Raw genomic sequence first — 13,177 nt, 5'->3', positions numbered from 1 at the left:
ATAGCCATTCCTTCCATTTCTCTGTAAAGTACCTACACTTAGGTTCAGAACTTTTCATACAAAGAGCAAAATTGACAATAGCAAACCTTTGTGGATTTCTGATTTATTAAACAGTCCCGAATTATAGGTTGCAGACTTAACACTACCACCTCTCTTTTGATACCATACCTAACCTGCAGACCGTGTTTGATATTTTTCCATGTTTCTCTATACATTTGTCCTCCTATTGAACCAGTCCAAAGTAATGGTTGCCTTTATAAATCCCTAAAATAGAATCACACTGAAGACCTACTTTCTTCTCTTCACCATTAAAAGCTAGGAAAAAATAAAGTTTTCTTTCTTACTCGGGTTTGTTTAATGAGAAGACATACTTTTTAAAGACTCTTACTCCAGCATTTTGCCTAGGCCAAAAATCAAGGATTCACAAAGTCATATGGAGTTCCTGCAGAGAAGGATTTAGATAAGTGAAACACAAGTAGGTGTTGCATACAGAGCCACATTCAACTTTGTGGTATCTATTCAATATGCCTTTGTAATCTCAACAAGAGAGTTCTCTACAAAGGCAGAAATCTGATTGTAGATGAGTGGTGGAGTGGAGTCTTGTGGCTCAACAATGAGTCAGTAAAGGAGTCTAGGCATGGAGAAAGTATGTGTTTTACAGATCAAGAATCCTGGAAAGATATTGAAAAACAGGAGACAAGAACCTCTACATAGAAAAATTCAGCTTGTTTTTGGCTCATCATTTCAATGGAAGTCTTCAAAGTCACAAATGTTCAGAGACTAGTTATTTAGTGCACTCTAGTGATCATTTGAATGTAGTGCAGAACTTTTCTACTTAAATATTAGAAAATTCATACTATCATAGAACTTCAGGGCTGGAAGGGACTTCCAGAGGTCATCTAGTCCAGCCCTATGCGCTGAGCTGGACCACATATACCTAGACCATCCCTGGCAGGTGTTTCTCACCTATTCTTAAATTCCTCGTCTTCTACTGAAATTCTTCATTGCCTTGCTACTGTATCCACTGGCAGCAGTAAGACTAAGACCGTGACTACATTAGAAAATTTTGCTGGTAGTATTTGCGCTGGCATTCAGCCGCTGATGTTGCAGTTTTGCTACAGTGTGTGCACACTTGGCTGGTTTTGCCAGTGCAGTGCATTCTCACAGCAAAAGACGCGCTGCATTATATTGGCATCTCAGTGTACTCTGCACCACTGTCCAGCACAATGCCTTCTGGGACACTTTTTGCAGTGTTGGGGGATACTAGCACTTCTCTCAGGAAATTGTGGGAGAATTGGGGTCAAATTCCCACAGTTCCCTCACATCCATCCCATCATATTTTTGCGCTATTTTTTAAAATTCCCACAGTCCTTCATGCTGCTTCATGGATACTGAACAGCTCAGCTGAGTCATCTTCAGTAAAAAGAAAGAAATGGATATTGGTTAACATTTAGCAAAACAGGAGAGGTATATAATTAGTACTTACTACTTATAATGTAATGTCTTCTATGTCAGGACCTCTAAGTATCTTACAAATAACAAATTTAGCTCTATGATAATCTATAGATAGGCATTATCCACATTTTGCAGATGAAGAAAAACTGCCTTAGGTCATGTAAGGAGATTGTGGCAGAGCCAGGAAGAAGCTTCCAGTACTGTGCCTTAGCCACAAGACTGCTTCTTCTTGATGACGTGTCAAAGTAAATAGATAACAAACAAAGGACTAGGCCCGAGAGATTGCGGGCAGAGTCATCCATGATGCAAGGCTAAGCAGAAAGTAGATTTATGGAGAGGGAGGACATTTGTTGCATTGGAAAAGGGGGAATGCTATTCCAAGGACAGAAATAGAGGTTTTTAAAAAAAGGAACAGAGAGGAGATGGGGATATAAAATAAAGAATGGGGAAGAGTGCTGTTCTGTTGTGTTAATTTTGTTGGAATAAATGGGCACAGAGTCAAAAGTGTTAATATGGTCTGTCACTGAATAGCACTAAACAATTAAACTCAGTTAAAGGTTTTGTTTCAAGTACAGAGACTTTGGCCTGCTTAATCCTATGAAAATCACACCATTACATTTTTTAAACCTTTTATTAAAGATACAGAAAAAGAAGGAAAAACAGTTAAGGCATCTGAAATATAAAGTATTAACTAAGGCTTTCATTTAATAACACTCCTTTTTCCCTTTCCCTTTAGCTGTAGAGCTTTTATAGCGCGCATGCGCGCGCGCACACACACACACACACTTGGCAGTCTTTTAGATAGCATTAAAATGGTAATAACTGTTCTTTTGGGGAAAAAGAGAGGTTGGTTGGAGCTGCTGCTGTTAGAGTCCAGTCTTACTTTCTTGCAGACAGCAAAAATAGAAAATCCAGCTTCTGTCTTTGGTGCTGACATTTACTTGCACCCTCGCAATTGGAGAAACACAGGCACAGCACATGCTCTTATCAGTCACTCCAAGATACGGCAAAAAGAACAGGCGTACTTGTGGCACCTTAGAGACTAACAAATTTATTTGCGCATAAGCTTTCTTGGGCTACAGCCCACTTCATCGGATGCATAGAATGGAACATACAGTAAGAAGATATATATACATACCGAGAACATGAAAACGTGGAAGTACCCATACCAACTGTAAGCGGCTAATTAATTAAGAGAAGCTATTATCAGCAGGGGAGAAAAACTTTTGAAGTGATAATCAAGATGGCCCATTTTAGACAGTTGACACGAAGGTGTGAGGATACTTTAACATGATGGGGAAATAGATTTAATTAGTGTAATGACCGAGCCATTCCCAGTCTCTGTTCAAACCTAAGTTAATGGTATCTAGTTTGCATATTAATTGAAGTTCAGCAGCTTCTCCTTGGAGTCTGTTTTTGAAGCTTTTCTGTTGCAAAATTGCCACCTTAATGCCTGTCACTGAGTGATTAGAGAGGTTGAAGTGTTCTCATACTGTTTTTTGAATGTTATGATTCCTGATGTCAGATGTGTGTCCGTTTATTCTTTTCCGTAGAGACTGTCCGGTTTGGCCAATGCACATGGCAGAGGGGCGTTGCTGGCACATGATGGCATATATCACTTCGGTAGATATGCAGGTGAATGAGCCCCTGATGCCGTGGCTGATGTGATTAGGTCCTATGATGGTGTCACTTGAATAGATATGTGGACAGAGTTGGCATCGGGCTTTGTTGCAAGGATAGGTTCCTGGGTTAGTGTTTTTGTTGTATAGTGTGTGGTTGCTGGTGAGTATTTGCTTCAGGTTGGGAGGCTGTCTGTAAGCGAGGACAGGTCTGTCTCCGAAGATCTGTGAGAGTGAGGGATCATCTTTTAGGATAGGTTGTAAATCTTTGGTGATGCTCTGGAGAGGTTTTAGTTGGGGGCTGAAGATGACGGCTAGTGGAGTTCTGTTATTTTCTTTGTTGAGCCTGTCCTGTAGTAGGTGACTTCTGGGTACTTTTCTGGCTCTGTCAATCTGTTTTTTCACTTCAGCAGGTGGGTATTGTAGTTTTAAGAATGCTTGATAGAGATCTTGTAGGTGTTTGCCTCTGTCTGAGGGATTGGAACAAATGCAGTTGTATCTTAAAGCTTGGCTGTAGACAATGGATCGTGTAGTGTATCCTGGATGGAAGCTGGAGGCATGTAGGTAGTCCACCAGTATGCCTAATGTCTGACACCAATTTTGGTACATTGGTCTCAGGTCCCACACTCCTCTTATTTACCAGACATGATGTTAACACAGTCCCTGAGTTATACCAATAGGCCTAGCCCAGTCTTTTATGCCCTTCCCATTAACATTTGTTATCGATGATTGGAACATTTAATAATTATTTTATCCAGTTTCTCATAGTTAAGCTTATAATTGGGATAGGACTGTTAGTCTGCAATTATTACATCAGTGCCCTCTGCTTATCAAGATGACGAGTATGCTTCCCTCTTTGTTGTATCTACATGCTGGCTTTTGTCTTATACTTAGATTGTAAGCTCCTTGAGGCGGGAAGTTGTGTTTATGTAGTGCCTAGCACAATGAGGCCCTGATCCATGCCAAGTACAAATGTAGGATTATGTGAAATTTAGAATGCATATTGTATGTTAATAGTGAATAGAATGTCAACAGTTTTATACACTGCACTGTAAAAACGAATATAAGTATACCCGTGTAACAGAAGAGAAGTGTGCTATCTGACAACCGTACGCTGATTCATGAATAATGACCATGATCTCATCATTGCCTTCTGTCTTTTAGAGAACCTAGAAAAGTTGTCCTACATCGTGGATCAACAGGGCTCGGTTTCAACATTGTGGGAGGGGAAGATGGAGAAGGAATTTTCATCTCTTTCATTCTCGCAGGAGGGCCTGCTGATCTGAGTGGCGAGCTCAGGAAAGGAGACCGTATAATTTCGGTAGGATTCATTAATTTAAAAAAAATGTATTTCCTCCTTGATGGCTTATATGACTCATTACAAGGGAACCTAGTGAATTAGTTTGGCTAATTTTTAGAATGTGGGTCAAGGAGTAAGTATTCTGTTTCATGTTATCTGATTTAGAGACCTGATTTAAAAGCCAAACATTCTGGGGGGAGGTGGTGTAATGCACCCCACAATTCACAAACCCTGATACCACCTGTTGTTGTTGTTTTTTTAATTTATTATGTTCAAAAATAGGGGAAAATCAATTTTTTGGACCCATAAAAATAAAATGGGTAAGTGTATAGGCCATACAAGTCTGCTCTGCCTGTGGGTGTGCAGAGAGGAAGGATGGTGCAGTGGTTAGGCCACTAGACTGGGACTTTGGAGACATGGGTATTGTTTCGTGCTCTGCCACAGACTTCCTGTGTGATCTTTAGCAGTTACGTAGAATATCTCTACATGGGGATAGAAAACCTGTAGCTGGCCCACTCTTCTCTCAGGATCCCCCTGCATTGTGTAGCAGTACCGTATGACAATTCCAAGTAATTTATCAAACCTTCTCTTTTTTTAGGGCTGTCAAGTGATTAAAAAAATTGATCGTGTGATTAATCGCACTGTTAAACAACAATAGAATAACATTTATTTAAATATTTTTGGCTGTTTTCTACATTTTCAAACATACCGATTTCAATTAGAACACAGAATACAAAGTGTACAGTGCTCATTTTATATATTTTTTTTTATTACAACCTAATACAGTGGTCCCCAACCTTTTCATCTGGTGGGCGCCAAACAAAGGACCGTGGCGGCGGTGGAGCATCCGCCGAAATGCCGCCGAATTTCAGCGGCATTTCGGCGGTGATGCCTCTCGATGTCGCTTGTCGGCGGCAAGTGGCATCATTGAGAGGCGTCACTGCCGAAACACCGCAGAAATTCAGCGGCATTTCTGTGGACGCTCCACCGCCGGCCAGGACGCGGGCGCATTTAGATGCCCCCGCGGGCACCATGGCGCCCACAGGCACCACATTGGGGACTCCTGACCTAATACAAGTGCTGTAGTGCAATCTTTTAATAATGAAAGTTGAACTTGCAAATGTAGAATTATGTACAAAAAATAACTGCATTAAAAAATAAAACAATGTAAAACTTTAGAATCTACAAGTCCACTCAGCCCTACTTCAGCCAATCACTCAGACAAACAAGTTTGGTTACAATTTGCAGGAGATAATGCTGCCCACTTCTTGTTTACAATGTCACCTGAAAGTGAGAACAGGCTTTCACATGGCACCATTGTTGCCGGCATTGCAAGATATTTACGTGCTAGATGCACTAAAGATTCCTATGTCCCTTCATGCTTCATCCACCATTCCAGATGACAGGTTCTGCTCGATAACGATCCAAAGCAGAGCAGACCGATGCATCTGCGTCAGATGCCAGCAGCAGAAGTTTGATTTTCTTTTTTGGTGGTTCGGGTTCTGTAGTTTCCGCATCAGCGTGTTGCTCTTTTAAGACATCTGAAAACATTCTCCACACCTTGTTCCTCTCAGATTTTGGACGGCACTTCAGATTGTTAAACCTTGGGTTGAATGCTGTATCTATCCTTAGAAATCTCACATTGGTACCTTCTTTGCATTTTGTCAAATCTGCTGTGAAAGTGTTCTTAAAATGAACGTGTGCTGGGTCATCATCTGAGACTGCTATAACAGGAAATATATGGCAGAATCTGGGTAAAACAGAGTAGGGGACATGCAATTCTCCCCCAGAAGTTCAGTCTCAAATTTAACTAATGCACTATTTTTTTTAACAAACATGAAAATGTAGAAAAACATCCAAAATATTTAATAAATTTCAATAGGTATTCTATTATTTAACAGTGCAATTAAAACTGTGATGCTGGCTACAACAGTGCCACAAGAACTCCTATTCTCACTTTCAGGTGACATTATACACAAGAAGTGGGCAGCATTATGTCCTGCAAATGTAAACAAACTTGTTTGTCTGAACGATTGGCTGAACAAGAAGTTGGACTCAGTGGACTTGTAGGCTTTAAAGTTTTACATTGTTTTATTTTTGAGTGCAGTTATTTTTTGTACATAATTCTACATTTGTAAGTTCAACTTCATGATAAAGAGATTACATTACAGTACTTGTATTAGGTGAATTGAAAAATACTGTTCTTCGAGTGATTGCTCATATCCATTCCAGTTAGGTGTGCACGCGCCGCGTGCACGCTCGTTGGAAGATTTTTACCCTAGCAACACTTGGTGGGTCGGCTGGGCGCCCCCTGGAGTGGCGCCGCTATAGCGCCAGATATATACCCCTGCCGACCCACCCACCCCTCAGTTCCTTCTTACCGCCCGTGACGGTCGTTGGAACGGTGGAGAGCGGCTTTGCTGACCCTAGCTTCTCGCTGTTATTTACTATTTCTCGTATATATAGTTCAAGTCATTGTAGTTATAGTTAGTTTTTGTAAGTTTAGTCATAGTTAGTGTATATACTTGACTGGGGGATTGGGGGAGTAGCCCCTTTTCCTCTGACCCAGTGCGGGCTCATGCCCAAGGCACCGGGATTTAAACCGTGCTCGGCGTGCCAGAAGCCGATGCCGGTGGGAGATCCTCACAAATCTTGCCTAAAGTGCTTAGGAGAATCTCACCTGACTGACAAGTGCCAAATTTGCAAGTCGTTCAAGCCAAGACAAAGAAGGAGCGGGACTTTCGCTTAAAGCAGCTCCTAATGGAATCAGCACTTAGTCCTGTGGCGCTGGCACCGACCACTCAACAGTCCGCATCGGTGAGGAGCGCACCTTTGGTACCGGCTCACTCCGGTACTGAGAAGGACTCCTGGCACCGTCATCAGCCGGCACTGGCTCCTCGGCACCGATCTCTTTCCCTGTCTGGGAAACGTCATGCTGCTCCAGCCACATCCTCGAGGAAGGAGCACGCACCCAGGTCTGTAGTCGGACCCCGGCTTCCGCGCCGGCACCATCAACATCGGCACTGCAGTTGGCAGCTCCTCCTAGCGGGGCACCGTCAATTCCGGCACCGCAAGGGCCGTCGAGTCCGGTACCACATAGCTCCCTGGTTCACGCTGCGGTTGAGCTAGCTCTCCCTTCTACGCCGGAGACCTTCTCGACGGCACGAGAGCTCATTGCGCTGACGGAGTCGATGCAGCTTCAACCCCCGGCACCACTGGTGCGGGTTATCCAGTCCGTCGGCAAGTCAGCCATGATGAGGCCAGCAGGAGAGGCGTCATTCTAGATCGCAGTCGCGGTACCGGTCGTACTCGCGGAGACGTTCAAGATCTCGGTCGCCGGACAGACGCTCTCAGCACCGATCCGGCTCTTGGTACCACTCCCGGTACCATGCGTCCTGCAGCCACTCCCGGCACAGAGACTCGAGATCACGGTCGACCTCCCGGCACGGTAGATGGTCCCGGTCTCATTCGCGGCACCAACACGAGTGGTACCGCTCATCAGTACCGCTCCGGGACCGAACGTCCGGATCAGCGGCACCTTGCCAGGGTCTCTCGGCACCACCGTGGCCTTCGAGGCACACGTCATTATCATCCCAAGCTGGCAGTGCTTCTTACCACCAGCATCCAGAGCTTCAAAGCCAGGAGCAAGGTCCTCATCAGTGGGCCTTCTGGACTCCGTGGGCATACCACGAGGGACAAGGTGCCCCCTTCGTGGCTTAACATCCCGGCCCCTCAGAACACAGGGTTCCCGAAGCAACGGTGAGCCGTCCTCCTCCCGCGGGCACAGATGAGGAACCACTTGAATCTGCAGAGCCTGAGATTCCGCCTGATGCAGATGGGGCTCTGCCACTCAATGACCCACCGCAGGACCCTTTGGTACCGGGCCTCTCCTCCTCCTCCTCCTCCTCTCCTGATGAGGCTATGGCAGGAACATCCTCCTCTGGTCCTCCTCCTATAGATCTCAGAGCCCATCAAGACCTCTTGCGGAGAGTGGCCCAAAATATGAATTTACTGGTGGAGGAGGTTGCTGAGATAGAGGACCCCGTGGTGGACATATTAACGGCAGATGCACCCCTTTGAGTGGCTCTCCCGTTCATCCGTATGATACAAGCCAATGCGGACATGATTTGGCAATCCCCAGCTTCCGTTACACCTACGGCTAGGGGAGTAGAGAGAAAATATATGGTCCCGTCTAAGGGCTACGAATATCTCTACACCCACCCACCTCCTTGCTCCCTGGTGGTCCAATCCGTGAACGAACGGGAGCGCCATGGCCAGCAGGCGCCAGCTCCTAAGGCAAAGGAGGCTAGGCGCATGGACCTCCTAGGCCGTAAGATATACTCGGCTGGAGGCCTCCAGCTTAGGGTGGCAAATCAGCAAGCCCTCCTAAGTCGCTATAACTTCAATACGTGGGTGTCTGTGGGGAAGTTTGCAGAACTCGTTCCCCAGGAGTCCCGAACAGAATTTACGGCCCTACTAGAGGAGGGTAAAAAAGTGGCAAGAACGTCCCTCCAGGCCTCTCTGGATGCAGCGGACTCGGCAGCCAGAACGCTCGCATCTGGGGTAACAATGAGACACATCTCCTGGCTACAAGCCTCAGGCCTACCTCCAGAATTGCAGCAGACAATTCAGGATTTGCCCTTTGATCGGCAGGGTCTTTTTTCGGACAAAACTGACCCCAGATTGCAGAGTCTCAAGGCCAATCGCGTCATAATGCACTCATTGGGTATGCACACACCGGTGACCCAACGTAGGTCCTTCAGGCCCCAACCATACCGCCCTTATAACCAGCCCAGGCCGCGTCGAGATACGACCAGACGGCGCGGCAGGGGGAATCGGTGGAGACAGTCTGGCCCTCAGGGAAACCAAAGTCAAGCGCTCCCTAAACCTCCTACGGGGCCAAAACAAAACTTTTGATGGGACGCCCGAGGACGACCCACCAGTTTCCCTGACGGATCCTTCACTCTCCTTTTTCAACCGTCTCTCCCATTTCCTCCCTGCCTGGTCCCAGCTGACCTCCGACCGTTGGGTCCTCTGTACGGTGGAAGCGGGATACCACCTCCAATTTCTTTCTTCCCGCCCTCCCTCTTCAGGGACCCCTCTCATGAGCAACTCCTCTTCCAAGAGGTCCATACACTCCTAAATCTGGGAGCCATAGAGGAGGTGCCAGAGGATATGTGGGGCAAGGGATTCTATTCCCGCTACTTTTTCATCCCCAAGGCTAAGGGCGGTCTTCGACCGATCCTGGACCTGCGAGAACTCAACAAATTTATGGTAAAAACTCAAGTTCCGCATGGTAACCCTGGGGACCATCATCCCATCCCTGGATCCGGGAGACTGGTATGCCGCCCTCGATATGAAGGACGCGTACTTCCATATTGCCATTTACCCGCCGCACAGACGGTATCTCCGGTTTGTGGTCAACCAACAGCACTTCCAGTTCACGGTGCTTCCCTTCGGCCTTTCTACGGCCCCGAGAGTCTTCACCAAATACATGGCCGTAGTCGCTGCCGCCCTCCGCCGTCGTCGAATACACGTCTACCCGTACCTCGACGATTGACTGATTCGAGGGACTTCCCAGCTGCAAGTATCCTAGCACCTGCGGGTAGTCAAAGACCTCTTCGGGAGGCTAGGCCTCATGGTCAACGTTGAAAAGTCTACTCTGACTCCAACGCAGAGGATGGACTTTATTGGAGCAGTTCTGGACTCCAATCTGGCCAGGGCCTGCCTCCCTCTGCCACGTTTTCAGGCAATGTCTTCGATCATTCAAAGTTTCCAATCCTTCCCGACAACGTCAGTGCGCATCTGCCTCGGCCTCTTAGGTCACATGGCGTCATGCACCTTTGTGACCATGTACGCGAGACTGCGGCTTCGGCGCTTCCAAACATGGCTCGCTTCACTATACCGTCCACACAGGGACAATATAGACTTGGTGGTCACGATCCCCAGGACAATCCTCGACTCCCTCACTTGGTGGTTAGACCCTGCGGTAGTTTGTGCAGGGGTACCGTTCCACCCTCCCCAACCCTCAGTGGCACTGACCACGGACGCATCATCTCTGGGTTGGGGTGCCCATCTTGGGAACCTACACACTCAAGGCCTCTGGTCACCCCAGGAGCAGGCCTTACATATCAACGTGAGGGAGCTGAGGGCAGTCCGCCTAGCGTGCCAGGTGTTTCGAGTCCATCTACAAGGCCGCTGTGTATCCGTGTTCACAGACAACACAACAACAATGTTTTACATAAACGAACAGGGCGGGGCGCGTTCCTCCCTTCTTTGCCAAGAAGCCATTCACCTGTGGGACTTTTGCATAGCCCACTCTATTCATTTAGTAGCGTCTTTTCTCCCAGGAGTACAGAACACTCTGGCAGATGGCCTCAGCAGGTCATTCCTGTCTCGCGAGTGGTCGATCCGTCCCGACGTCATCCATTCAGTTTTCCGGAGGTGGGGCTTTCCCCGCGTAGACCTCTTTGCCTCCAGAGAGAACAGGAAATGCCACGTGTTCTGCTCCTACCAGGGATGCTCCCCGGGCTCCCTCTCAGACGCATTTCTCCTCCCGTGGACGAGGCACCTGTTTTATGCCTTTCCGCCGTTTCCCCTCACTCACAGAGTGCTGCTCAAGCTCCGGAGGGACAGAGCCAACCTCATCCTCATTGCTCCAGCATGGCCGAGGCAGCATTGGTACACCCTGCTGTTTGACCTCTCAGTGGCGGATCCGATTCCCCTGCCACTGTGGCCGGACCTCATAATGCAGGACTTCGGCAGACTTCACCACCCGGACCTGCAGTCCCTTCATCTCACGGCATGGCTCCTACATGGTTGAACCAAGCTGAGTTACGTTGCTCTGCCTCAGTGCAGCAGGTTCTTTTGGGGAGCAGGAAGCCTTCCACTAGAATGACTTATCTTGCCAAGTGGAAGCATTTCTCACACTGGTGCGATCAGAACAACTTAGTCCCCGGACGGGTATCTATCCCTACTGTCCTGGATTACCTCTGGTCCCTGAAGGAGCAGGGCCTGGCGGTCTCTTCTTTAAAGGTTCACTTGGTGGCTATTTCTGCCTTCCACCCAGGCGAAAGTGACCGTTCTATTTTTTCCCACCCTATGGTTTCCAGGTTCCTTAAGGGACTGGAACGGCTGTATCCTCAGGTCCGACGCCCAACCCCTACCTGGGACTTAAACCTTGTGTTGACCAAGCTTATGGGGGCCCCCTTCGAGCCTATGGCCACCTGTTCCCTGCTATACCTTTCCTGGAAGACGGCCTTACTCGTCGCTATCACCTCGGCGAGGCGAGTCTCCGAGCTTCGTGCCTTGACGGCTGATCCCTCTTATACGGTCTTCCATAAGGACAAGGTGCAACTGCGGCCATACCCCTCCTTCCTCCCTAAGGTGGTGTCTGCTTTTCATGTCAATCAGGACATCTTCCTTCCAGTTTTCTTCCCGAAGCCGCACTTATCACACCGGGAATAACAGCTACATACTTTGGACGTCCGTAGGGCTCTCGCTTTTTATATAGAGAGAACAAGACCCTTTCGGCATTCGCCTCAGCTATTTGTAGCGGTAGCAGACTGTATTAAGGGCATGCCGGTTTCTTCCCAATGGATGTCATCTTGGGTGGCATCCTGCATCAGAACGTGCTACGAACTGGCTCACGTTTCCGCTAGCCATCTCACTGCCCATTCTACAAGAGCGCAGGCCTCTTCTGCCGCCTTCCTGGCTCATGTCCCCATCCAGGAAATATGTCGGGCGGCTACCTGGTCATCAGTTCACACCTTTGCTTCACACTACGCATTGGTCCAACAATCCAGAGACGATGCAGCCTTGGCTGCCACGTCTCACTCCGACCTCACCGCCTAGGTAAGGCTTGGGAATCACCTAACTGGAATGGATATGAGCAGTCACTTGAAGAAGAAAAGATGGTTACTCACCGTTGTAACTGTTGTTCTTCGAGATGTGTTGCTCATATCCATTCCAAACCCACCCTCCTTCCCCACTGTCAGAGTAGCCAGCAAGAAGGAACTGAGGGGCGGGTGGGTCGGCAGGGGTAAATATCTGGTGCTATAACGGCGCCACTCCAGGGGGCGCCCAGCCGACCCACCGAGTGTTGGTAGGGTAAAAATCTTCCGACGAGCGTGCACGCGGCACGTGCACACCTAACTGGAATGGATCTGAGCAACACATCTCGAAGAACAACAGTTACAATGGTGAGTAACCGTCTTTTTCTTTTTTTTTTACAGTACTGATACTTGACAGCCCTAGTTACTTTGCATGAATTGTCACCCACTTGTATATTAAAACTATATTCTGTGATAAATTTCATTAACATTATTGTTTACTCTGATAAAGAGATGTTTACATTTTATTTGTAGGTAAATGGTGTAGACCTTAAAGCTGCAACCCATGAACAAGCAGCAGCAGCCTTGAAGAATGCAGGCCAAGCAGTAACCATTGTTGCACAATACCGTCCAGAAGGCAAGAGAATTCTTCTTATTCATATTACACTTATATAACACAAAGGTTTTAAAGATTAACTTTCTATGGCTGTCAAAGTTTTTACAAGAAAACTTAGACATGCTTTGAGGGAAGAAGATAAATTCATGTAATTGTCATTGACATATTACTCCTGAGGGAATTCTGTGCCAAAAAAATTAAAAATTCAGTGCACAATATTTTAAAATTCTGCATATTTTATTTATCAAAATAACACAGTATAATCATGCCAGTTTCAATTATTTTGGTAATTTATTTCAAAATACCAGTCAAGAAGTATGTCTGTAACAATACAGACAACAACAAAAATTCAAAA

At 46.9% G+C, this 13,177-nt stretch overlaps 1 protein-coding gene across 14 annotated transcripts in view; it reads left to right on the top strand.

Annotated features, from left to right (window-relative positions):
• The window catches only part of DLG1 (discs large MAGUK scaffold protein 1), a 344,209-nt gene that overhangs the window by 246,844 nt on the left and 84,188 nt on the right, over positions 1-13,177 (top strand). For all 14 annotated transcript variants that reach the window (XM_039489073.1, XM_039489067.1, XM_039489063.1 and 11 more), the window contains 2 exons: positions 4,239-4,395; positions 12,741-12,843. In XM_039489073.1, the coding sequence (XP_039345007.1) occupies positions 4,239-4,395; positions 12,741-12,843 (260 nt within the window). The remainder of the gene's footprint in view (positions 1-4,238; positions 4,396-12,740; positions 12,844-13,177) is intronic.

Source organism: Mauremys reevesii, linkage group 9 (assembly GCF_016161935.1).
Source record: "Mauremys reevesii isolate NIE-2019 linkage group 9, ASM1616193v1, whole genome shotgun sequence".
In the NCBI taxonomy this organism is placed as follows: domain Eukaryota; kingdom Metazoa; phylum Chordata; order Testudines; family Geoemydidae; genus Mauremys; species Mauremys reevesii.
Note: the sequence above shows the minus strand (reverse complement) of the source record. Positions and strands in the feature narration are given on the sequence as shown.